The sequence below is a fragment of the Thamnophis sirtalis genome, unplaced genomic scaffold, assembly GCF_051295495.1.
Source record: "Thamnophis sirtalis isolate CommonGarterSnake01/CBP01778 unplaced genomic scaffold, rThaSir2_p1.2 scaffold_2, whole genome shotgun sequence".
Lineage (NCBI taxonomy): Eukaryota > Metazoa > Chordata > Lepidosauria > Squamata > Natricidae > Thamnophis > Thamnophis sirtalis.
This window is the reverse complement of record NW_028261382.1, coordinates 5,945,975-5,972,579: the sequence shown is the minus strand read 5'-3', so window position 1 is coordinate 5,972,579 and position 26,605 is coordinate 5,945,975. Positions and strand designations below refer to the sequence as shown.

At 44.8% G+C, this 26,605-nt stretch overlaps 1 protein-coding gene across 1 annotated transcript in view; it reads right to left on the bottom strand.

Moving 5' to 3' along the window:
* Nucleotides 1-25,934, bottom strand: part of DUOX2 (dual oxidase 2) — a 45,149-nt gene extending 19,215 nt beyond the window's left edge. The window contains exons 1-21 of the mRNA XM_087704117.1: nucleotides 25,828-25,934; nucleotides 24,103-24,186; nucleotides 22,749-22,913; nucleotides 19,580-19,767; nucleotides 18,735-18,936; nucleotides 17,440-17,606; nucleotides 17,266-17,329; nucleotides 16,643-16,739; nucleotides 15,294-15,384; nucleotides 14,145-14,247; nucleotides 13,500-13,660; nucleotides 12,474-12,640; nucleotides 11,068-11,180; nucleotides 9,706-9,843; nucleotides 7,831-7,944; nucleotides 6,288-6,490; nucleotides 4,666-4,851; nucleotides 3,499-3,724; nucleotides 1,990-2,083; nucleotides 1,062-1,237; nucleotides 487-556 (exon numbers count right to left, since the gene is read on the bottom strand). Coding sequence (XP_087560243.1) covers nucleotides 487-556; nucleotides 1,062-1,237; nucleotides 1,990-2,083; nucleotides 3,499-3,724; nucleotides 4,666-4,851; nucleotides 6,288-6,490; nucleotides 7,831-7,944; nucleotides 9,706-9,843; nucleotides 11,068-11,180; nucleotides 12,474-12,640; nucleotides 13,500-13,660; nucleotides 14,145-14,247; nucleotides 15,294-15,384; nucleotides 16,643-16,739; nucleotides 17,266-17,329; nucleotides 17,440-17,606; nucleotides 18,735-18,936; nucleotides 19,580-19,767; nucleotides 22,749-22,913; nucleotides 24,103-24,186; nucleotides 25,828-25,903 — 2,885 coding nt within the window. The 5' untranslated portion in view covers nucleotides 25,904-25,934. The remainder of the gene's footprint in view (nucleotides 1-486; nucleotides 557-1,061; nucleotides 1,238-1,989; nucleotides 2,084-3,498; nucleotides 3,725-4,665; nucleotides 4,852-6,287; nucleotides 6,491-7,830; nucleotides 7,945-9,705; nucleotides 9,844-11,067; nucleotides 11,181-12,473; nucleotides 12,641-13,499; nucleotides 13,661-14,144; nucleotides 14,248-15,293; nucleotides 15,385-16,642; nucleotides 16,740-17,265; nucleotides 17,330-17,439; nucleotides 17,607-18,734; nucleotides 18,937-19,579; nucleotides 19,768-22,748; nucleotides 22,914-24,102; nucleotides 24,187-25,827) is intronic.
* Nucleotides 25,935-26,605: the final 671 nt, after the last annotated feature.

Sequence of the window (26,605 nt, the reverse complement as noted above, 5' to 3'; positions counted from 1 at the left end):
ACACGGAAGAAACTTGATGGGTTTGTTGAAAAAGTTGAAAAACTTTTAGGAAAGGTTATCGCCTAGGAACTTCTCAGCTCCCTTAAGGTTTAAACTTCTAACTCTACTACTATAATATTTAAACTTTTTAAGGCTTCTTGCAATGCCATTTCTACATCCTTCAGTTGCTGCAGTTCAGCTTGTTATATATTTATTTTTTTGCCAGCAGGACAATATAAAACTTTCAAAAAAAAATGTTTAATTTGGCCTTCATGGTTTTCTACATTCATGAATACATACTGATCCCCACGCCATGAATATTTATTTCCTTCTCATTGCTGGTTACTTGGTGACCACAAGGATTGGGGAGAGGATGGGAACCGTAAACATGCCACAAATCTTTGCAAATAAAATATTATTTATGATTGGGGCAAAGTGTGTCACATCTGAAATCCACACAGGTTTAGGCAGGCTGCCAAGAAGGTAAGTAACTGGGAGATGGCTTACTTGTTATCTCGATCCTTGTTAATGAAGGACACGCGGTTGATTACATTTTGTTTGAGGTTCTCTGGAACTCCTGGGAGGAAGATAAAAAAGAACGTTCAATTGATGACCATCAAGGACTTAGTAGAGAATGAAAAAGTAGGATACTAGTTGACGTTATGGGCATTTTGTTGGCTTCTTTCCCATAGTGTCAGGTCCCAAACCATGATTGATGCATGGAGAGTCATCCAAGTTGAATTCTTTTAAGGGGTCACACCTAGAGACAGAATCTTGCCAAGGTGAACTGTTTGCATCTACAATATACTCTGGGAATTAATAGGGTGGTGCCATTTCCACCCATTTTCTTTCATACCTGATATCTGGGCCGAGTTGCCTCTTATTTATCTGGAACACACCCCTCCCTCCTGGGGATCTATTTCCTCATTCCATCACACATGAGAAAAGGAGGCACAATATAACAAGAATGAGAACCTCTACTTCCTGGAGATCCTGAGCTGTTTGCTGCCAGAAGTATGGCTTCCTTACCCCTACCCAAACAGAAGGTTTTGTGTGAGCTGTCTGTTTTGGATTCGGCTGACCTTTGACGCAAAGTTGAGTGCGCTGGAGTGCATTGTCATGATCCCTCAACATGTAGTGAAAATCCTCCCAGGTGAGCTCCTCCTTGTCTTGGAATCCTGCTTCTTTGAACAAGGATTCGATAACCTGCTCGGTCTGATCCCGCGAGAGACAGTTGTTAGAGATCTCAATGAAGGATCTAGAGGAGGAAATAAGGAATCCTGAGACAAGACTACTGATGGGTAACGGAAGAGTCTTGCTTGAATTGAAGAAGCATGGTTGATAGCACGTCAATTTCACTCATGACTCAAATGAACTTACAAAAACTGAGGGTTGGAGGGAAACACTGGATGAGCTTGGTTTACAATAAGATCAGTCCTACTCTGCAAATCTAGAAAATTATTTTCCATACAGCATCACCTCCTCCAAAACACTGGGCTGTGTGTTGTGAGGTTGTGCTTTATTGTTGGGGGTCAACGTTCCTCCAGATCAAAGGTGGGATTCAAAATTTTTTTTACTACCAGTTCTGTGGGTGTGGCTTGGTGGGTATGACATGGCTTGGTGGGTGTGGCTTGGTGGGCGTGGCATGGCTTGGTGGGCATGGCAATGGAAGAATACTGTAAAATCTCCATTCCCACCCCATTCCAGTGGAAGGTAAGAGCAAAATCCCCATTTCCTCCCAATGAGCTGGGATTCGGAAGGCAGAGAATAGATGGGGGTATGGCCAGCCAGAGGTGGTATTTGCCAGTTCTCCGAACTACTCAAAATTTCCGCTACCGATTCTCCAGAACTGGTCAGAACCTGCTGAATACCACCTGTGCCCCAGTTGTATAAAGGCTGAATTTCAGGTGAGGAACTGACCAGAGGTACAATATAGAATGCCTGCAAATGGAGAATCTAGCCTCTCTCCACCAAGGATCAGTTACGATAACAAAAACCAGCAGAAGATACCTCAGCATCCGAAAGAATTCTTCCTTTGAAAGGAAGCCGTTTCGATCGATATCGTACATGGTAAACATCAGTTTGGACTTCTCCTGAGGGGACCCTGGTTGAGAGAGATAGAGAAGGTAACAAAACATGCCTCATCAGCACATCTCAACACCCAATATTTGGAAAGAACCTGGAAGCCCATTTCTTGACTTCCTTTCAGAACCACAATCAGAAAGGAAGGAAACACTCAGTTCTGAGATGACCAATGTGTAGAGTATTCAAGAAATAGGCGGGGGATAAAATAGAACATATATTGTGGTAGCAACTCAAAAGTTCATGGATTGTGGTGATAGATACCCATGAAATCTCACTACTCTGAAGTTCATCATGTTATCTGAAAGGTTAACACAACCTTCACGCTCCCTATGGGTCAAGATTAAGACTTTGTACAAGTCTCTGCTATAATAGTGGCATCTACTTCCAATCCTTGTGTTAGGTTCTCCTAACCTGTCCCCTTTCACCGACCCCATCTATTTGTTTCTGGAACCGAAGAGGAAGACCTCTATCATCTTCCATCTTCTTCTACATCAATGGAATGGATAAACTGACAATATTCAATTGGGTATTCATAATTCAGTTGGGTATCCAATATTAGGATTGCCTACACACAATAAGCTTGCCTTGTTGTGTTATTGACTCAATCTTCTCAGGTTGTCCAAGACACTGAGTCATAAAAAAAAGTTAAGCCATCACTCCAAAATAAAATAGAAATCCGATGTAACATGCACTAAGCTTAACTGGTTACCAAAAATTCAGCTTCAAATCAACTTGATTTAGTAAAGTGTATTCTAACACAAAGGGGGCGCGGTGGCTCAGTGGCTAAGACGCTGAGCTTGTCGATCAGAAAGGTCGGCCGTTCAGCGGTTCGAATCCCTAGCACCGTGTAATGGAGTGAGCTCCCGTTACTTGTCCCAGCTTCTGCGAACTTAGCAATCCGAAAGCACATAAAAATGCAAGTAGAAAAATGGGGACCACCTTTGGTGGGAAGGCAACAGCGTTCCGCGCGCCTTCGGTGTTGAGTCATGCTGGCTACATGACCATGGAGACGCCTTCGGACAGCGCTGGCTCTTCGACTTTGAAAGAGAGATGATCACCGCCCCCCTAGAGTCAGGAACGGCTAACATATATGTGCGAGGGGAACCTTTACCTTTTATTCTAACACAAATAGTTTGGTGCCATAGCAATAGCAATAGCAGTTAGACTTATATACCGCTTCATAGGGCTTTCAGCCCTCTCTAAGCGGTTTACAGAGTCAGCATATCGCCCCCACAGTCTGGGTCCTCATTTCACCCACCTCGGAAGGATGGCAGGCTGAGTCAACCTTGAGCCGGTGAGATTTGAACCGCCGAACTGCAGATAGCAGCCAGCTGAAGCGGCCTGCAGTGCTGCACTCTAACCACTGCGCCACCTCGGCCATGACTGTGGTTGATTCCATCCCACCCCTTGCCGTTGAGTAATTCCAAATTTCACCTTTCATAAAGACCACCAAGATGTCCAGGAACTCCCGAAAGGAGAGGTATCCATTCCCGTCTTTGTCGGCGAGAGAGAACATTGAGTCCACAAATACAGATTGGGATTTGAGGCCCAGAGCATCGGCAAACTCTGCCCTGCTCAGTTCACACTTTAAGGCCTCCTTGGCTTTTTGAGATGTTTCCAAATTGAGTTCTCCAGCGTCCAACCTGTCAATGTTGAGAACCTGAAAGAGTAAGACCACCGATCATTCTCCTGCCAGGAAGGAAGTCCACTCACTTCCCACCAGAAAGACAAGACACTCTAAAGAAAAGTAGAGATAGTTCTGGCACTTGGTGTCCTAGCAAAGCTAGGATGTAACATCAAGTTACAAGTGGAGATTTGGTCTAGATTTCAGTCATTTTAATTGGTAATAAAACCATTCAGTTAGACAACATTACCTAGATGACTTTACTTCTTGTTCAGTAACACACTCGTGCAATGTTCTAATACAGTGGTCTCCAACCTTGGCAACTTTAAGACTTGTGGACTTCAACTCCCAGAGTTCCTCAGCCAGCAAAGCTGGCTGAGGAACTCTAGGAGTTGAAGTCCACAGGTCTTAAAGTTGCCAAGGTTGGAGACCACTGTTCTAATAGACCAGAAATCAATAGAAGAGAAATACAATGTTTACCAACAAGTAAGAGAAAGAAACAACTGTTAAACTGGGAAGGGGAAGGAGATGTTGATGATGATGTTGATGTTGATTTTATTTATATGCCACCCTTTTCCCCCGAAGGGGACTCAGGGCGGCTCACAACTCAACCAGGGAAGGGGGATACATACAAGAATTTAAAACGACATTAAAAACAATGCATGATTAAAACACAACTGTCATACCAATTCGGGACGGGGGCAACGATTCTTTAGCCCCAAGGCCTGTCGGAACAGCCAGGTTTTAAGGGCTTTGCGGAAGGCCTGGAGGGTGGCGAGGGTTCGAATCTCCACGGGGAGTTCGTTCCAGAGGGTCGGAGCAGCCACAGAGAAGGATAGAGGAAAAGAAAAAAGAGGAGGAGGAGGAGGAGGAAGAAGAAGAAGAAGAAAAGGAGGAGGAGGAAGAAAAGGAGGAGAAGGAGGAGGAGAAGCAGAAGGAGGAATAAAAGGAGGAGAAAGAACGGATTCCCCACTTACCTGAGCAAATGAATGCCGGAAAAAAATTTCCAGGATTTCTTTTCTCTGTTCCTTCGTTACTGCTTTTTTCAGCAGCTGCTGTTCCCTCATCATGGAAACTTGGAGAGTCAATTCATTCCCCTCCAAGTAGGTTTTCAGATGTCCCAGGAAGTCCCTGCACTCTGCTTCCATCTTAAACTGCAACACCTACGAACAAAAATGGGAGATGAGGCATTCATAGCCGAGGGAGACAATCTTCAGACAATTGAGAATGCTCTATTGTTCATAACCCAAGACCCAGGCACCTAAAAGGCCACCTTTCCCTATGCTGCTCTTTCACATTTTAATTTTGAAGATATTGCTTAAAATATTGAGAATACTTTAGATGTTTGTTGATTTCATCAACGGCCTAGATATTTACAACAAGGTCTTCTCCATGGTGACCTGGATAGCTTTTATTAACCATATTCCTATTGCTGTTAAACAACTGGCATACAATTATGGGTTCGACGGAAATAATCCTGGATGCTATTTTAGTTTTCCTAAGGTGCCTTGAGGGGGTTGAGAAGAAGAAGGCAACTAAAAGGCAAGATGGGAAACTTTCCAGTGTATAAATGAGAACATAAACAGATGAAATAATAAGAAAGGTTATGGACTCTGCTGAAATGGACAAACTAACTAAAGAAATCCCGGGAAAAGAAGAATCAGAATTCTATCAGCTTTGGGATAAATGTAGGTATAGGTGGATGGAGGAAAGGAACAAGAATCAATGAAGGGATATAACAAAACTCAAAAAAAATAATACTTATGAGTAAAATAAGAGGGTTAAGAAGGGTGAAATCCAAACGAAATACAATAGAAGGGGAAATAATATAAGGTGAGCGGTATCGATTGATAATTGCTATTAGAAAGAACAGGAAGCTCCTGTTCGTATTGTATTGTGTAGAATAGAATAGAATTTTATTATTTGTATGCCGCCCTTCTCCGGGAGGACTCAGGGCAGCGAACAATTCAAACGGGGGAAAGGGGGAACATAAAAACGAAATACAAATAATAAAAATAGGCAACAGTCGCACAACCATACATGTCGAGAGGGGAGGGAACTCATCACCCCCAGGCCTGCTGGCAAAGCCAGGTTTTGACGGCTTTTCGGAAGGCCTGGAGAGAGGTGAGGGTCCGAATCCCTGCTCATTCCAGAGAGCCGGAGCTGCCACAGAGAAGGCCCTCCCCCGGGTAATAGCCAGATGGCATTGGCTGGTAGATGGCACCCGGAGGAGGCCAACCCTGTGAGATCTAATGGGTCTGTGGGAGGTAATTGGCAGCAGGCAGTCTCTCAAGTACCCAGATCCAATACCATGAAGGGCTAAATGTGTAAATTGTGTAAATGTGGTGTACGTCTAAGTTTTGTGTGTGTGTGTGTATTTTACATGTTTGTTAATAAAAAATTAGGAAAAAAAAACAGTTGTATTTACTAGGTGGCTCAGTGGCTAAGACACTGAGCTTGTTGATCAGAAAGGTCGGCAGTTCAGCGGTTCGAATCCCTGGTGCAGGTCTCATGCCCGAGCAGGGGATTTGGACTAGATGACCTCCAAGGTCCCTTCCAACTCTGTTGCCGCCTGATTGCCATCCTCCCTGGTACGTACCAGGTCATATTCTTTAGGGATCTTCAGAAGTATGGTCCTGCTCCCTCTGTTGTTGGACATGATGGTCTCCACTTTCTGCTCGCTCCTGAGGGTTATGCTGCGCACGACAGCCAGCTTGCCATCAAGGACTTTGATCACCTTATTCTCCTTCAGTTGGATGTAGACGAGGGAGCTATCTATCTTGAAGCCGTGCCATTCAAGAGCTAGAGGGAAGAAGTCCATGCATTAGCCGTGCATTTTCTAACAAGATTGAATCTTCTATCCTCTTTGGATTTGGATTTTGGATTTTATTCAATTTGTAGGCCGCCCTATTCCCCGAAGGGACTCAGGGCGGCTGAACAAAGCCAAGGGAGGGGAAATTACAAAAAGTAAGACAAAGACAATCAGACAATACAAACAGTTTAAAAGCACAACAGACACAGCAAGTTCGAGTAGAGGGGGGGGAACTCAACCAGCCAGCCAGCCAGCCAGGTCTTCACGGCCGTCCGGAAGGCCTGAAGGGTGGAGAGGGTCCGAATCTCCATGGGGAGCTCGTTCCAAAGGGCTGGGGCAGCCACAGAGAAGGCCCTCCTCTGAGTAGTCGCCAGCTGACATTGGCCGGCAGATGGAATACGGAGGAGGCCTAATCTGTGAGTCTGTGGGAGGTAATCGGCAGAAGGCGGTCTCTCAAGTACCCAGGTCCAATACCATGTAGGGCTTTATAAGTAATAACTAGCACCTTGAAGCGTATCCGGAGACCAATAGGTAGCCAGTGCAGCTCGCGGAGGATAGGTGTAACGTGGGTGTACCGGGGTGCACCCACAATCGCTCGCGCGGCTGCATTCTGGACCAGCTGGAGTCTCCGAACACTCTTCAAGGGCTGCCCCTTTGGAGACTTGTTATGTACTTCATGCATTTATTTTATGCCAATACAACTCACGTCCAAGTTTTCATAACTGGTCTCCGTCACTCTCCCATCTCCGGGAATATAAACCCCATAGTATAACCAGTGATGATGGGCTGCTATTGGGTTCGCAGGAGTTCGGGAGAACCTCTAGTTAAGATTCCGTGCAGTTCGGAGAACCCCCCAAATCTCACACCTGGCTGGCCCCACCCACCCCATCCCAACCCTCCCAGGGGTCCCCACGCTGCCCGTTTTAGATGCAGGTAAATGCAGGGCGAAAAACGGGCCTACTGGAAGTTCGGGAAAGGTTGGAAATCCCAGGCCCCCCTTTCCTGCCTCCAGAGGGCCTCCAGAGTCTAGGGAGATCATTTTCGCCCTCCCGGAGGCTCGAGAAAAGCCTCCGGAGCTCAGGGAGCGCAAAAATGCACCAAAAATGGTGACTAGGCCACACCCACCATGGCCACACCCACCCAGCAACCGGGCAGAGAACCTGTGCTAAAGTTTTTGAAGCCCACCCTGAGTATAACCCCAGGGAATAGAACACCAGGGTGTGCAATTGTTTTTGATTAGCGACCAGGATAAGAACTCTCCTGGAATTCTCCTTTTGATTCGTTTGAATGGGATCTTTGAGTAGTGGGCACTGGAAGAATTGCTTCTCACCTTGGGTTCCTTCAGCAGATACGTCTGGATGGCTGGTGGGATTTTGCTTCTTCTGCAACTTATGGAAAGACCTTCTCCGGAAAAAAGCCACTATCCAGGCAATAAAGAGACTCACTGCAGAAAAAAATAAAACCCCCGCAAGAAAAGCATTGGCGGATGTTACAACAGCTGGAGTTGTTCCCAGATGCCAGTCTTGAGCATTGAGGCTTGTTTGGAACCAACAAATTCTGCCTCTTAGGAGGAAGATGTATATTAAAACTAAACAGGTACATTGAAAAGGAACTATAAATACCATCAACACAAAATGGAGCTCGCTCAGAGCCTGAAATACACCAAGTAAATGAGAGGAAGAGTGTGAAGTAGAGGAGAGAGGCAAGGGAAGAAGAGAGGGATAGGAGAGAGGGCAGTGGGGGAAGAGGAGGAGAGAAATGAGGAGTGGTAAGGGGAGGGAGGAGAAGGAGAGATGAAGGGGAAGTAGAGAAGAGAAGGATGATAGAGGGAAGAAAGGAGGTAGGGAAGAGGAGGAGAGAAAGAAGGAGTGGAAAGGGGAGAGAGGAGAAGGAAGGGGAAGTAGAGAAGAGAAGGACGACAGAGGGAAGAAAGGAGGTAGGGAGGAGGAGGAAGAGAGAGGGAGAAGAAAGTGATGGATAAGGAACAAATATGGTGCATGGAGAGCAGAAGAGCCAATAATTGTTTTGGGGAATTGATGGTAAGACGAATTGATGTAAACATTTAATAATATAATATGATGTTGGTTATGCAATAGTATACACGTGGTTAATTGTTATGAAAATGAAAAAAATAAAAAACTTTATATATACAAAAATAAAAAAATTCTGCCTCTTAGCTCATGACATTGATAACTCCATGCTATTTTTCTCCACGTTGGTGTCCTTCCAAGCTATTGAGATAACAAATCACCACAATGGACGATGCCCCTGCATATTCTATGACAGTCTCAATCATCTCTGGTGCCACAACCTTCCACTGGTCATCACAAAAGGCAGAGGGCCTAGTGGAACCCAAAGGGGCTAAAATTAAGGACTGGCCAAAGACTGGAGGTCCATACACATTGCTTCTCATTCTCCCCGTCTTCCCTTTGTTTGAAGACAGCATGGTAGCATTGCTGGAACGATGCAGGCTGCATCGCCTAATAAATCTTGGATCCAACTTTTGTTCCCCCAAGGTGACTGATTTTGGGGGGGGGGGGGAGCGAGCAAGCACAAACATTGTACCGTACTTCTAAGAGATGCTTTATTCCAGTTTCCTACACTCCCAGGACATGTCAACTGTTCAACCCTGCATTGGAACATAAAGGAAAACTCCAAGTCAAGCTGTTTTCCAAAGCACCTGAGGGCAGGGCAAGAAGCAATGGGTGGAAACTCATCCAGGAGAGAAGCAACTTGGAATTAAAAAGAAACTTCCTGACAGCGAGAATAGCAATAGCAATAATTAGACTTATATACCGCTTCATAGGGCTTTCAGCCCTCTCTAAGCGGTTTACAGAGCCAGCCTCTTGCCCCCAACAACAATCCAGGTCCTCATTTTACCCACCTCGGAAGGATGGAAGGCTGAGTCAACCTTGAGCCTGGTGGGATTTGAACAGCCGAACTGCTGAACTGCAGTCAGCTGAAGTAGCCTGCAGTGCTGCATTTAATCACCGCGCCACCTTGGCTCTTAACAATTAATCAGTGAAACAACTGGCCTCCAGAAGTCGCGAAGGCTCCAACACAGGAGGTTTTCAAGAAGAGATTGGACAACCGATGGTGTGAAAGGGCGTAGGGTTTCCTGCCTGAGCAGGGGGTTGGACTAGAAGACCTCCAAGGTCCCTTCCCACTCTGTGGTTGTATATTTCAAACCTGGGCTGAAACAAACCTAATGGCAAGCAACAGAGGGCAGCGATGAGGATTCCAAAACCAGCAGCGCTCCCTTTGAAGTAATTTATGACAGTCATCTGTTTGCAGGAAGGGAGCCCCTGCAGGTCCATCTGTCTGGGCTGAGGGCATGGATCACCTGGGGGGGTGGAGAATGCAATTATTAATTTAGTAATTTAATAAATGTATATGCCTGATTGAAGTCCCACCCCTTTCATACCTGCCTGCAATGCACATTAAAGAGAAGTAGGGAGTTCAAGTGGTTGAGCCTGCCATTTTGAAGCCAGGGACTGTTTTGGATAGAATATAACGTGACTTTTGTGTAGCCTCGGGGGTTAACAAGCCTCGTGTCCTGTCTTGCAAGTTTGACATGTAAACATTTTTATAACATTCCTCTGGTCTTGGTTCAGGAACCAAGTTTTATGAGTTCTGGTTATTACAGCGTGGAGAAATGTCCAGACTTACATCATCTCATCCTCGTGTGTCCAATGTTTGTTTATCCGGCTCACCTTATCCGCTTAGTGCAGAGAGGGGAATTAAAAGCAATAAATTCATTCTACCTACGCTCCAGTGGCCATCGTAGCATTTGGATGGAGCCAATTGGGCCATTTTTTATTTTTCACGGAGGGAGAGAGAAACCAAACCCAGCCGTTTTTACGAGAGGCGGGTCTCTCTTCAAACTGCCGCGTAGAAGGAAAATGCAAGCATTGAGCCAGGAAATACATCCGTAACTCGTGATGTTCATTAAGCAGGTTCCCACGGGAGTGCTCCCAATTTTGCAACCTTTCTTGCGGTGATCCTTAGGTGGAGATTCTAGTCGTTAAATGAGTCTGTTTTTTTCCCAATGGGACTTTTCTGTGGGAAAATGGACAGAAATGCCCGAAACCAGGAAAAACTGGAGAGAATCAAGGTGCCGTAACCACAGGATACTCAGCGAAGTAAACACCAACCTCGGTGGTGCAGTGGTTGGAGTGGTGTACTGCAGGGCGCTTCTGCTGACTGCCGGCTGCCTGCAATAAGATCTCCCCGGATAATAAGCCCAATTGGGCTTTTGACCACATGCGCTAAAATAAGCCCTCCACGCTCACCACCTCCTGCATCTCAAAAATAATAAGACCTCCCCGAAAAAATAAAGGCCAAGCGCTTATTTCAGGGGGGTCAAAAGATAATAAGACCCTGTATTATTTTCAGGGAAACACAGTAATAGATGCGCTATTCCTTGGATACTTGTCTGCAACATTGCAATGGAAGTAAAGGGTATCTTTGTGATGCCATTTTGATCAATGATTATGTCTAGTTCTGAACATTGCTTTGACGGGGTCTCATCCCATGCCCTTCCCAAAGAACATAAGCCGTTACCCACCATCCTTCCACATGAACACGTCCGCTTGGATATTTTTTGTGTACATAACAGCAGCAAGAACATCATGGAGGGTCGTGTTCTTAATGGCCGCAATCTCCTCAGGAGTGAATAGTCTACGAAAGGGATGAACGGGACTCAGTGCGTTAAGCATCAATATAGTCGCAAGGCTGTGGTTAGGAGTCCTGCTTAGAACTGGGAGGCTGATGTTCAAATCCTCATTCAAAGGGGCAGTCAGAACACAGGACGGGAATTCTTTAATTTCACAACATATACGGACATTTAGCCCTAGTTTCCATTGGGAAAAATTTGACCATCCAAGCCCAAGCCAAGTCCAAAAATGCCTGTTCTGACCTAGGCTTCCCCCAAAAGTATCTTAGGTATCCTTATGATTTATATTGATATCGATTGTCTCCTAATTGCTTATTTGTACCCTATGACTATCATTAAGAGTTGTACCTTATGATTCGTGATGAATGTATCTTGTCTTTTATGCACACTGAGAGCCTATGCACCAAGGACAAGTTCCTTGTGTGTCCAATCACACTTGGTCAATAAAGAATTCAATTCTATTCAATTCTATTCAATTCAATTCAGTTCCTTATTCCATTCCATTCTATTCTATATTCTATTCCATTCTATAATCTATTCCATTCCATTCTATATTCTATTCCATTCCATTCCATTCTATTCCATTCTATTCTATTCTATATTCTATTCCATTCCATTCCATTCTATATTCTATTCCATTCTATATTCTATTCCATTCTATACTGTATTCCATTCTATTCCATTCCATTCTATATTCTATTCCATTCTATAATCTATTCCATTCCATTCTATTCCATTCCATTCTATATTCTATTCCATTCCATTCTATATTCTATTCCATTCCATTCCATTCTATATTCTATTCCATTCCATTCCATTCTATATTCTATTCCATTCTATTCTATTCCATTCCATTCTATATTCTATTCTATTCTATTCTATTCTATTCCATTCCATTCTGTATTCTATTCCATTCTATAATCTATTCCATTCCATTCTATTCCATTCCATTCTATATTCTATTCCATTCCATTCCATTCCATTCCATCCCATCCCATTCTATATTCTATTCCATTCCATTACATTCCATTCTATATTCTATTCCATTCTATTCCATTCTATTCCATTCTATATTCTATTCCATTCCATTCTATATTCTATTCCACTCCATTCTATTCCATTCCATTCTATATTCTATTCTATTCCATTCTATATTCTATTCCATTCCATTCTATATTCTATTCCATTCTATATTCCATTCCATTCCATTCTATATTCTATTCCATTCCATTCTATATTCTATTCTAGGATAGAATTGGAAGGTTGGAATTAAATGATGTTCTGATGGGATGCCTTACCCATTTTTGCGGTTTTCAAACCAGAATCGGTCTCCATCTCGTAGGCGAACAAACTGGTCCTCAAGGATGGCTCGGAAGAGGGCCTCATCCTCTTCCAGCATCCCCCCAAGAAGCAGCTCCAGACTTTCAACCCTGTCCCCGTAGAGATCTGCGGTCGATTCAAGGATCTAGGAACAAACGGACCATGTGGTTTGAAGGCTGAACAAGTGGGAGGTGGGCTTGAATAGTTAAAAGAAGAGGGGATTTCTGTCACCTTTTGAGTTTGGTACCAGGTACAAAATGGGAAGAATAAAATAAAATTGTGGCCAGAATAAAATAAGTATAGTTGGATAGTAAATGGGCTTTGCAAGTGTGAATGGGAGCCATGGTAGCACGGTGGCTAAAGTGCAGCATTGCCAGCAAACTCTGCCCACTGCATGATGTTTGATCCTGACCAGCTCATGGTTGAATCAGCCTTCCCATCCTTTTAAAGGCTGGTAAAATGGTGGCCCAGATTATAGCAGGAATGTGCAAATAATGCTGACATTGACACAGCCAGAGAGTGCTGTATAGCACTCTGGGGTGGTATAGACATTTAAATGCAATTGCAATCGCACATATGTGCTAGTCGTTCCTGACTCTAGGGGGCAGTGCTCATCTCCGTTTCAAAGCCGAAGAGCCAGCGCTGTCCGAAGACGTCTCCGTGGTCATGTGGCCGGCATGACTCAACACCGAAGGTGCACGGAACGCTGTTCCCTTCCCACCAAAGGTGGTTCCTATTTTTCTACTTGCATTTTTTACGTGCTTTCGAACTGCTAGGTTGGCAGAAGCTGGGACAAAGTCACGGGAGCTCCCTCCGTTACGCAACGCTCGGGATTCGAACCGCCGAACTGCCGACCTTTCTGATTGACAAGCTCAGCATCTTAGCCACCGAGCCACCCTGTCCCCATGGTAAACTTGCTACCAATGAACAAGATGCTGCTTGTCTTCCATCTGCCTTCCCCCCCATCCCATCTCATGTCCATTTTAGCTCCTGTGACAGGGTACCGTTTTGTTCTTCTGGTTAATATCTGTCCATTTCTTAGCAGGCTGAAGATTAAAGAACTCTCTGACTTTGTTATAGGTAGATACTCCAATATCTCTTCCTCGTTGGATCCAACTTGCTACGAAATCCATTCTGGAGTACCTCACTGTCCCATACCAGTAATCTGAAGGAGAACAAGACAGAACATTCATATGGAGCAAAACGGAAGGATGTAAAAAAGAGCCGAGGTGGCGCAGTGGTTAAATGCAGCACTGCAGGCTATTTCAGCTGACTGTAGTTCTGCAGTTTGGCTGTTCAAATCTCACCGGCTCAGGGTTGACTCAGCCTTCCATCCTTCCAAGGTGGGTAAAAGGTGATATGCTGACTCTGTAAACCGCTTAGAGAGGGCTGAAAGCCCTATGAAGCGGTATATAAGTCTAACTGCTATTGCTATTGCTATGTCCACATAAGGAACAAAGGAATCATGACACCGAAGGGCAACAATTAACTAAAAGTCCCCCCACAAAAGCAGGAAGCAAAGAAAATTCACCCCAAAATTTGAAGGCTACAGTATCTTTCCCCCTCCCTTAGCTTTGCCAAAAGAATGAAACTATTTTTTTTGGAGAACCATCAAAAGAGCGAGTGAATAAATGGATGAAAAGATCTACCTCGGAGATCTTCGACCACAAAGTTGTCTTCCTTCTTGGTGATTTGAGAACTCATTCCCAGAAGAAGATTATCCACATCCTCAGATGTCTGGAGATTAGGATTCTGACCAAGACAGGAAATAGTTAGCATCAGCTACAAGGCAATTGCAAAGTTTACCAGCTTGATTCCAAGATGCACTAAATCCAATCTTTGGAGCAATGCTAACAGTAACAGGAACTATCGGGGTCTCAATTGCTTAAATGTCCTGGGATCCTGGGAATGATCCCTACCTTTGTGAAATCACCAACTGAATTAGAGGCACAATAAGGTATGATGAAGCAGGACATTTAATAATCTATTCTTGTTATTGTTAGTTGCGAAGTTGTGTCCGACACATTGCGACCCCATGGACAATGTTCCTCCAGGCCTTTCTGTCCACTACCATCCCCCAGAGTCCATTTAAGCTCACGCCGACTGCTTCGGTGACTCCATCCAGCCACCTCACTCTCCACCGTCCCCTTCTTCTTTTGCCCTCCATCTTTCCCTACATTAGGCTCTTCTCCAGGGAGTCCTTCCTTCTCATTAGGTGGCCAAAGTCTTTGAGTTTCCTCTTCAGGATCTGGCCTTCTAAAGAGCAGTCAGGGTTGATCTCCTCTAGGACAGACCGGTTGGATGGCCTTGCAGTCCAAGGGACTCGCAGGAGTCTTCTCCAGCACCAGAGTTCAAAGGCCTCCATTCTTTGGCGCCCAGCCTTCCTTATGGTCCAACCTTCACAGCCATCCATTGCAACTGGGAAAACCATAGTCTTGACTATAAGCACTTTTGTTGGCAGGGTGATGTCTCTGCTTTGTAGTACGCTGTCTAGATTTGCCATAGCTTTCCTCCTCTAGCTTTATCTATTCTAGTACTTTCTATATTGATGAAGGCTGTCTAGCACTTTTGGCAGGTGACCTACTCAGACCTACCTGGAGATGCCAAAGACCAAAACATGGGACTCTTGCATGCAACCCAAGTGCTCTACTTGGGTTACACTTTGAGTTATATTTTTTTGTCCACACAACATGACTATTTCACCATGAAGCCACATCCTCAAGACATTTTCTTACAATCTCCATCTCTTGAGTGCCTCCAACTAGAAATACATGTTTAGTTGCTCTGAAGTGCCTTACCTGCCGACTCCAGTAGTTGTTGCATAGGCGAAGGGCTGGAGAGGGCTGTCCATTTACATCAGTCACATTTTGGAAGAAACAAGCTGAATTCCTAAAAAGATTATTTAAAAAAAAACCAAGATGAGTAGATTCTCTCTGTGGGATCAGTATAATCCCTACCCCCATTGGCAAAAGACAGAAAAAAAAGAGAAGAGAGATAATTGAGCAGATGTTGCATGGAAATAGATCATTCTGGCAATGCTCCATCTGCAAAGGCAGCCTATTGACATGCCATCCAATCCTTGGATTTTTCAAGTTGCAGCTGGATATTTGTTGACAGGGTTGAGTTCTTAGCTTACATTGGTTCATCTTGTTTGGTTGAATAATCCACAGTTTCCTGGTTTGACACAGCATGAGTTAAAAGGGTCGGATTCACACAATACCTTAAGTGACAACTAAAGAAGCCACCTTGGATATCGCATTGTGTGAACCCAGCCATATTATTTGTTGGAGAAAAAATATTAGCTAACTTGGAGCTTTTGTGGTGCTGGTTCTCTCTGCTCTGCAGCCATCAGATCTATCTTGAGCTGCCATGCTAGATACGTTCAATTTGTCTTCCTTCCTTCCTTCCTTCCTTCCTTCCTTCCTTCCCTCCTTCTTTCATCTCTCCTCTCTTCCTTCATCTCTCCTTCCGCCCTTCTTTCCTCTCTCTTTTCTTCCTCCCTCCCTTCCTCCCTCCCTCCCATCTTAAATAGTGCATTTCTAGGCATATTTCTATACTGGCTTCATCATCATTATTATTATTATTATTATTATTATTATTATTATTATTATTATTATTAATCTTTGGTGAGATTCACAACCTTTGGGGCTGGTTGGTAGTTCAACAGCTGGAGTCTTAACCAAGGACTTGGGAACTGTTGTTGTTGTTGTTGTTGTTGTTATTATTATTATTATTATTATTATTATTATTATGTTAATCTTTGGTGAGATTCACAGCCTTTGGGGCTGGTTGGTAGCTCAACAGCTCGAGTCCTAACCAAGGACTACCTAGGAACTGTTAAGGTAACGTTGGAGGATATAAGCTGTTCCAAGTAGGGCGGTTTTTTGTAGAATCAGAATGTTCAAGTCCCATAAATTTAGAATTTCCAAATAGCAAGGTAGCCCTTTAGGTATTGCTCCAAGGGCTACAATTACAATCGGGACAACAAACAATTTCTTTTTCCACAGTCGCTCAACTTCAATTTGCAAGTCCCAGTACTTTGTGATTTTTTTCTTGCTGTTTATCTTCAATTCATGCATCTCCAGGTTGTTGTTCTTGTTGTTGTTTTATTATTATTATTATTATGTAAAAACCCCATTTTTCCTACCTCATATAGACCCCAGATGGGACTTTCGTGCCAAGGAAGAGTGCAGAAGCCACAAGGAATTCTGTAGAGATGCGAGAATCTACATGCTGCTTGTAACCTAAAACACAGAGAGGGATGACAAGAGGTATTTCACAGAAGGATTTCAGCGAAGCTAAAAGGGCGTAGAGAAGGGAGGGCCTTGAAACTCCCTGCGATATTTTGAGTTTCAAAACGGAAGAACTTAGAATGCAAATGCACTTTAGCGTTCCTCTATAAAGGGAAAATATTGCGCTGTGGTTCTCAACCTGTGGGTCGGGACCTCTTTGGGAAACACATATTTTCAATGGTCTTAGGAACCGAGGCACCAGTTTTATGGTTGGGGGTCACTACAACATGAGGAACTGTATTAAAGGGTTGCGGCATTGGGAAGGTTGAGAACCACTGTTCTAGAGGGCTGTCAATACAGAAATGATAATGGATTCCCGTCTTCTTTACATAAAGCTATAAAATCGAGACCAAGGTGACTGAGGCAGTTCTTTATAGCCACAAGAATCTCCTTGATCTTCCTTCTCCATCGTGCATCTGCTGAAAATCTTTTGTCCTTTTCCATTTGGCATCTGTTCTGTTCTGCTGCTGTTCCTCACCTTCATAATTTTTGATGCTTGAATTCCCCAAAACGCTTGGCAGCCACTGATAAAACACGATGTTCTAGGAGAACAATGAGAAGATCATGAAATGCTTGGAAATAAGCTGGTTACTCAAGAAGCTAAACACGAGTTTATTTATTTTTCCCCCCGTCTCTTCCATGCTCTGCCTACCTGGTAAGTGGCGATGACTCTCTTGCGTGCATGCTGGAATAGATCCTCATCTGACCAGTTCGTGTTCTGCTTGGCCAGCTGTTCTGCCCAGTGGTTGTGATAGCGGAACCACACGATGCTCATGGCTTGCAGGAAGACGTTTTCATTGGCTTTGGCATTTCCAAAGTCTGAAAAGAAGAGGAAGGAGGAGGAGGAGGAGGAGGGAGAGGAGGAGGAGAAGTAGAAGAGGAGGAAGGGGAGAGGGAGGAGAAGAGGAGGAGGAGAAGGAGGAGAAGAGAGAAGGGGGAGGAGGAGAAGAAGAGGAGGAAGGGGAGAGAGAGGAGAAGAAGAGGAGGAGGAGAAGGGAGAGGAGGAGGAGAAGTAGAAGAAGAGGAGGAAGGGGAGGAGGAGAAGGAGGAGAAGGGAGAGGAGGAGGAGAAGTAGAAGAAGAGGAGGAAGGGGAGGGGGAGGAGAAGAAGAGGAAGAGAAGGAGAAGAAGAGGAGAAGAAGAGGAGGAGAAAAAGAGGAGGAGGAGGAGAGGAGGAGGAGGAAAAGAGGAGAAAGGGGAAGAGGAGAAGAGGAGAAGGAGAAGGAGGAGGAGGAGGAGGAGAAGGAGAAGAGGAGGAGAAGAGGAGAAGAGGAGGAGGAGGAGGAGGAGAGGAAGCAGAGAAGAGAAGAAGGGGAAGAGGAGAAGGAGAAGGAAAAGAAGAAGAGAAGAGGAGAAAGGGAAGGAGGAGAAGGAGAAGGAGAAGAGAAGGGGAGGAGGAGAAGGAGAAGAAGAGGAGGAGAAGAGGAGGAGGAGGAAAGGAGGCAGAGAAGAAGAGAAGGGGGAGGAGGAGAAGGAGAAGAAAAAGAGGAGAAGGGGAGGAGGACGTGGAGGAGAAGGAGAAGGGAAAGGGGAAGGAGAAAGAAAAGGAGAGGAAGAGAAGGAGAAGGGATCATTGAAAAGAACCCAAGAGGGCTGTAAAAATCCTAATGGCCAGCTATCAGATCAAAAGATCACAATGTTTTGTGATGACCTCCAGATTTCTTCCCTTCATGAAAGGATAAGGTAGTAAAAGTTGACGGAAGAATGTGCTCCTCCCCTGTTAAGGGAGCTCTAGCACAAAGTAGTTGAGTTGCTAGTGACCTCCAAAAGTTCTAGTATCCTCAAATACCCCCCCCCCCAACTTTCTATCATTATTAAAAACCATTATCATTATTTTTTTTTACAGAAAACTGAACCAAGGCCTGAAAAGAAAGGCTCTTGGGCTCCATCCATCTCTTTCCTTCTTCCAGCCTCTGGAAAAACAACTGATGATCCCAGATTTCCTTACCAAAGATGCCTTCGGTTCCACCCTTCCCTGTAGCCGGATCGAGAGCTTTCCACATTAAGCTGTTCACTTCCGTCTGCTTGGGCAAGCCTTCTTTCTTTCCAGAAAGTAGCTTTCCTTGGGAGAAACTCCTGAGAGAATCGCTCCAGACGTGGGATGAGCCATAGATGGCGCTTCCATCCAACCAGCCAGTCACTCCGTTTATCTGTTGGAGAACAAAAAGGAAGGTGGGAGGGAGAGACTAAGAGAACCGGTCAACTCCTGTTCAGTCTCTCAACTGCTCAGATTGGATGAATTGATTAAGATGATTAAGAAGGTAGCAAGTTCACACTGGATAGTCCAAGCTCAATCAATTTGGGTCTAAGAGCCGCGGTGGCCCAGTGGTTAGAGGGCGGTACTGCAGGCTACTTCTGCTGACTGCCGGCTGCCTGCAATTTGGCAGTTCGAATCTCACCAGGCTCAAGGTTGACTCCGCCTCCCACGCTTCCGAAGTGAGTCAAATAAGGACCCAGATTGTCGGAGGCAATAGGGGAAACCAGACTTCCGGTTGGCTCCAGAATTGAACTGGGGGCTTCCGTTTAAGACCTTTGTGGCTCTTTAGGTGTTTAAGGTTGCCGACCCCTGGTGTAGTCCTTGAGTCATAGTTTTAAAAATATATATTCCAGAGAAAGCGGCTGAACAAATAAATCCTGAGCATCCCACCCTTTGTGACAGAATTTGGCTCGGCCTCCTAGGAAGGGCCTTCCTGAGGAGCTTCTGCCTCACCCCATTCCTGCTCTTCTCACTGGAATTCTATCTGCAGAGGGAGGAATCATGGATGTGGCGCAGACAGCAGAGGGCATTTTTACCATCTCCCGGGGATTGTTGGGGCTTCGTCCTGTGCCTGCAGCCCAACTCATTCGCTGGAAGGGCAGGACAACTTCTTGAGAGCTGTTGGGGTCAAAGACAGGGTCGTCTGGAGGGATCGCCAGGTTGAGGAATTCAGCCGGGCAGCCCGGATTGTTGGCTTCTGAAATCTCTGCCAGCACGTGGAAACCTGCCAGATACCCAAAATCGGGAAGGTTAGAGAAATGAATTGCAATGGATAATGTATAAGAGAAAGGAAGGAAGGAAGGAGGGATGGAGAGAGAAAGAAAGGAGGTAAGGAAGAAAGGAAGGAAAAGAAAGGGAGAAAGAAAGAAAGGAGGGAGGGAGAGAGAAAGAAAGGAGGTAAGGAAGAAAGGAAGGAAAAGAAAGGGAGAAAGAAAGAAAGGAGGGAGGGAGAGAGAAAGAAAGGAGGTAAGGAAGAAAGGAAGGAAAAGAAAGGGAGAAAGAAAGAAAGGAGGGAGGGAGAAAGAAAGGAGGTAAGGAAGGAAAAGAAAGGGAGAAAGAAAGAAAGGAGGGAGGGAGAGAGAAAGAAAGGAGGTAAGGAAGAAAGGAAGGAAAAGAAAGGGAGAAAGAAAGAAAGGAGGGAGGGAGAGAGAAAGAAAGGAGGTAAGGAAGAAAGGAAGGAAAAGAAAGGGAGAAAGAAAGAAAGGAGGGAGGGAGAGAGAAAGAAAGGAGGTAAGGAAGAAAGGAAGGAAAAGAAATGGAGAAAGACAGAAAGAAAGGAGGTAAGGAAGAAAGGAAGGAAAAGAAAGGGAGAAAGAAAGAAAGGAGGGAGGGAGGGAGAGAGAAAGAAAGGAGGTAAGGAAGAAAGGAAGGAAAAGAAAGGGAGAAAGAAAGAAAGGAGGGAGGGAGGGAGAAAGAAAGGAGGTAAGGAATAAAGGAAGGAAAAGAAAGGGAGAAAGAAAGAAAGGAGGGAGGGCGGGAGAGAGATAGAAAGGAGGTAAGGAAGAAAGGAAGGAAAAGAAAGGGAGAAAGAAAGAAAGGAGGGAGGGGGAGAGAGAGAAAGGAAGGAAAGAAGGAAGAAAGGAGGAAGGAAGGTCCAGAAAAACGAAAACTAGTAAGCATCAAGAAAACAAATATTAGACCCGTGTCCTGAATAAATGTGTATAAGTGTGTGTGTTTGTGTGTATTTTGGTGTGTGTACATACTCGAATACCTACTACATGCAACGGCTTAACCAGCTCTATTGAAAATCTATTGGGTGTGTCTGTAAATATTCAAAACTTGGCTAATTTAATCTTGATGGGGCTTTTTCATGCTCAATGTGTTGTGTTGGGCCAGCCCATGGCAATCTTTGCTTATCTAACAATTGATACAACTGCCCCGCTCACAACACGGGGGAAACTGAAGGCTGAAACCAAAACAAAAGAAAAGCATCAACCCCCAAGGTCAAAAAATCACCTGGTCTGAAAATCAGAATTGAGAAGTGAGACTAAGAGAACCGACAATATATAGATTTAAAGACTGCGTAGATCTGCAAAAAATAATGCTGGGGGCGGGGAGGGGTTGATTTTTGGGTAAATCCAGAGGGAATAGAGGGACACGGTGGCTCAGTGGCTAAGACGCTGAGCTTGTCAATCAGAAAGGTCGGCAGTTCGGCAGTTCGAATCCCTAGCGCCGCGTAACAGAGTGAGCTCCCATGACTTGTCCCAGCTTCTGCCAACCTAGCAGTTCGAAAGCACGTTAAAAATGCAAGTAGAAAAATAGGGACCACCTTTGGTGGGAAGGTAACAGCGTTCCAGGCGCCTTTGGCGTTTTAGTCATGCTGGCAGCTCAACGGTTCGAATCCCTAGCACCATGTAAAGGAATGAGTTCCCGTTACTTGGCCCAGCTTCTGCCAACCTAGCAGTTCGAAAGCACGTTAAAAATGCAAGTAGAAAAATAGAGACCACCTTTGGTGGGAAGGTAACAGCGTTCCATGTGCCTTTGGTGTTTTAGTCATGCTGGCAGCTCAACGGTTCGAATCCCTAGCACCATGTAAAGGAGTGAGTTCCTGTTACTTGGCCCAGCTTCTGCCAACCTAGCAGTTCGAAAGCACGTGAAAAATGCAAGTAGAAAAATAGGGGACCACCTTTGGTGGGAAGGGAACAGTGTTCCGTGCGCCTTCAGCATTTAGTCATACCAGCCACATGACCACAGAGACGTTTTCGGACAGCGATATCTCTTCGGCTTTGAAACGGAGATGAGCACCACCCCCTAGAGTCGGGAACGCCTAGCATATGGTGAACCTTTACCTTTATCTTTTAGAGGGAATAGATTTTAGTTTTATTTGATTTATCTAGTTTCCGGGGCAGAATTCAGAACAATTCTGCACTGTATTTTGGACTCTTCAGAACATCCTTTCCAAACAGGATTTCATTGTACCAAAGAATTTATTTTTAAGTTCTTCTATCCTTTGCCTGAAATTATGCAATGTGTGACCTTTTTCCTGCTACTTAAAAAAAAGGTTCCACCACAAAATCGCAGAGGACAAAATCGCGCTCGACGAAAGCGCGCATTTGACGTCATCACAGCGCGACGAAAACATCGCGCTGTGATCGAAAAATGTAAAAATAAAGCTAAAACCTTACCCTAACCCCCCAAACCTAACCCTAATCCTAACCCTAACCCTAACCCTAACCCTTAACCTAACCCTAAATCTAACCCTAAACCTAACCGTTAACGTAACGCTAAACCTAACGCTAACGCTCTAAACCTGACCCTAACCCTTAACCTAACCCTAACCCTAACCCTAAACCTAACCCTTACCTTTATGTGAATCGGCTTGCTTTAATTTTAATTTTATTTCAATTTTTAATTTTTTCCGTCGCGCTGTGATGACGTCACATGCGCGCTTTCGTCGAGCGCGATTTTGTCCTCCGCGCTTTTGACGGGTCACGAAAAAAAAGGCTTAAGGATTTCTCTAGAACGTCAGGTGGAATGTGAATCATCTCAGTTGGAGGGAAATGACAGCTGAATTGGTTCGACCTCTTTCCCCTTCCTCCATCCGAAAGAGTTCGCCAGAAATCCATCAGCAGGTGTGAACCACCTTCTAAAGTCCAAGATCACAATCTATGTTTCAGTTGGTGGAAACACCCTTAGCAAATGCTTTCCCTTCCAGAAAGGATCGAAGACATGAGGAAATGTCCAGATCAAAAGGCTGCATCTTACCAAAGAAAACGCTGAGAACTGTTCTGTTTTTCTGAGAAGGAAGATCCGAATCTCCTTGGGCCACGACATTGCTAAGCCTGCGGGCGTTGGGCAGGTGAGGTTCCTGCCAGGGCTTGAATACCCCATCGGCATAATAAGCAGGCAGTAGACGAGATAACCGTGAAGCTACGAGAGGGAGAGAAATCAGCGCGTCAATATTAGGTGGCGGCGGGGCAAAATATGGCAGAAAGATTATGAGAAGTAGCAATAGCAATAGCAATAGGAGTTAGAATTATATACCGCTTCATAGGGCTTTCAGCCCTCTCTAAGCGGTTTACAGAGTCAGCATATCGCCCCCAACAACAATCCGGGTCCTCATTTTACCCACCTCGGAAGGATGGAAGGCTGAGTCAACCCTGAGCCGGTGAGATTTGAACCGCTGAACTGCTGATCTAGCAGTAGCCTGCAGTGCTGCATTTAACCACTGCGCCACCTCGGCTCTAACAAGTTCTTTCAGGATTCTTTGGACAGAGAAGAAAAGTCATGGATGGATCATCGAACCTTCTTCTCACTCAAGGCACAAGCCACCAGGCTCAAATTATCTCACTTTAGGCAAAGACCAGTGGTGAAATCTAATTTTTTTTGCCACCGGTTCTGTGGGCGTGGCTTGGTGAGGAGGTGGAGTCGTGTGGCTGGTTGGGCGTGGCCAACTTTTTAGCATTTCTTTCCTACCTATTCACCCAAACAGGCAGGAAAAAAAATGCACGATCGTTGGAACCTTCCCCCCCCTTTTAAAGCATTTTTTTTACCACTGTTTCGGACAAACCTTCGTATTTTTTTGCAACCGGTTCTAGCGAATCGGAACGAACCGGTAGCATTTCAAACCTGGCAAAGACCCAGCTGTCTGAAGAAGACAATGCCCAAGACTCAAAGACTCAAATTGAAAACCAACGATTCTTCTAGGTTGGACGGTTAGAACAGTGTTTCTCAACCTTGGCAACTTGAAGATGTCTGGACTTCAACTCCCAGAATTCCCCAGCCAGTGAATGCTGGCTGGGGAATTCTGGGAGTTGAAGTCCAGACATCTTCAAGTTGCCAAGGTTGAGAAACACTGGGTTAGAAGATCAGATAAATCTTGGTGGCGCAGTGGTTAGAAGGCGGTACTGCAGGCTGCTTCTGCTGCCTGCCGGCTGCCTGCAATTTGGCAGTTCGAATCTCAGCAGGCTCAAGGTTGACTCAGCCTTCCATCCTTCCGAGGTGGGTAAAATGAGGACCAAGATTGTTTGGGGGCAAGTAGGCTGACTTTGTAAACCCCTTAGGCAGGGCTGGAAAGCACTGTGAAGCGGTATATAAGTCTAAGGGCTACGTTGCTCACCTGCTGAGTTGTGTTTATGATACATGAGGTTGTTGTACCAGCCATCATAACGTTGAATTTCCCAGTGGATGTTTTCTTGGGCATCTGGAAATAAAGAAGGCAAGAAAAACACATATTGGGAATATAAAGCAGAGGTGGGTTCCTACCAGTTCGCACCTATTCGGTAGAACCGGTTTGTCAAATCTACCGAACCGGTTAGAAGAGGTTCTACCAGTGGACCCGGAAAGCAGGCCACACCTACAGAAGAGGCTCCAAAATTTTTTGAAACCCACCACTGGTCCTTGGAGATGATTATTCTACACTATCATGCTCATATTTATAAAACTCAGTGCCTCTGTGAAAGGTAAGGATGACTACTGCGTTTGTGGTGCAATCAGAACATTGCGTGTGTTGAAGTTGTTTTAACGCAAACCAAAGATGCCTTTTAAAAAACAAGTTGACATCCTATTCTTATGCATGCCAGTGCTGTGGGTGAGGTAATTTAAGGTGGTTCTGACAAGTGTCATCGGCATCTTCATATCCGGTCACATGGGTGACAAGCCACTCCCATCCGGTCACATGGGTGGCAAGCCACTCCCACAAAGGAGGCCACACCCACAGAGTAGGTTCGAACAATTTTTGAAACCCACCATTGATATAAAGCAATTGGGAATAAAGTTGAATTCCAGTGAAAATCAGGGCCAGTTCTCACAGTGGAATCCACACTGAAAATCCAATAACGATCCCTTGATTTGGCTACTGGATCATTACTTCAAGTGAGTGTCTTTCAAACTGTATTCTGCTCCCTGGGGATGGCCAAAGGTTAACCATAATGCCTCTTGAAAAAACCACGCCTATTTCTAACTAGGTTATACTGTATCTCTCCCCCCACGTCTCCATGCTAATGGACGGAAACTTCAACATTACAACCCGTATTTGATCCTTCATCTAATTAAATATAACTCAAGCCAACACACAAACAGACCTCATCCCAAATATTGAGAGATTACTATTGAGATCAAGTTGATCATTTTAATCTCCAGTGTGGGTCTGCCAAAAAGGCAAATGAAATGTTTAAAGGATTGAACTAAACTTCCTCTTTCTTTTAAAAATATATATAATAATTATTAAAGTTTGTTGGCCTTCCCACCTCCTTCCCTAGGAGGGAAGGCTAACATCCTTAGGACTATTTAATAATCCCATTTTTTTAAAAAAAGAAAGAAAGATGAAGAGGGTGAAGAAAGAAACTCACGCAAAGAATATAAAAAAATATGCAGAAGAATCTGGCAATTGAATGGGGGGGGGCGGGGAATATGAGGAAAGTGGATGATAAACTTTGTCACGTAAGTAGAAAATGAAACTATGGATTTTTCAGGTTTTGTATGAAATTTGGAGCCTATATTTCAATACACCTTTATGGAGGGTAGCAAGGAGCTCGCACAGTTCTCAAACTGGACTGGTTAGTGTTCCTTCAGTGACTGGTAGCCATGCCAGTCCTTCAAATATTGGAGGCTGAGAAGAAAAAAAACGGAGGAGAGAACCACGATTCTCACATTTTGCGTGGGATTTTTCAGAAACATCTGGATGACACCAGTGAGAGCACTGCGCTAAAGCGATGGTCCATCTTCTCCCACGCATCTCCTCTAACATTCTCAGCCACCCCTTTGGTGGAGGATGGTGCTGGCCCTTAGGGAGATGGTATTGAAATTTGGTCTGCTTCAGTTGGTGGGAACAAAATCAACTCACCTGCATTGTGCCACGAGTGTGTCAAAGCCAAGAAAAGGCCAATAAGAAGACCGGGGATTTTTTCAATTGTCCCCATGGTCTTGAGATGGGGGGAAAAGCTGGACTTCTTCCTGAAAGTGGAAAGAAGAAGATTTTCAGGTGACCATCCTGGTTATTACATAAAGTAAGGGACATGAAGTCATTGGCTGCCTAACTCTGGACCTTCTCACCATCCCAGAGGAGACCACCATTTTCTAATGAAATGATCTGAAAATATGTTTCTCCATCTGCTGGATCTGCGCCATGATACATGCTGGTGGATGTAAGAACACGGTCGCAACCCATTGCCAATTGGCTCCCAATTCTTGCAAATCAAGAGCTACGCCAGAAGGAGAAAAATGGCCGAGGAACGGACGGTCGGGTTTCTCCATGGACTTTTGATACATCATCCAAGGACGTTTTGCTCACTTTCCTCCATGAATGTTCAGATAGGGTTTATCTTGCAAGTCCTAGCTTGCAAAGCTGCCCAAAGAAAAAATAAAGTTGGTCTTCCATTCTACAATCTTTAGGAATTATTATCTGATAACCCTCCATTATCCAGGTACATATTTATCCCAATTAGAGGGATTAGAGAGAGTCCCCTTGTGGAGTACTGTGAAGCTGTTACCATGGCAACTCCACTGTGCTGCACAGTAGAAGCCATTTTAATGCACAACAGGCTGTATTTTAACAGAACACACACCCTGAGGGGTTTTAGGTGTGTCTTACCCACACAGTATTTGTCTCCAGAGAGAAAGTC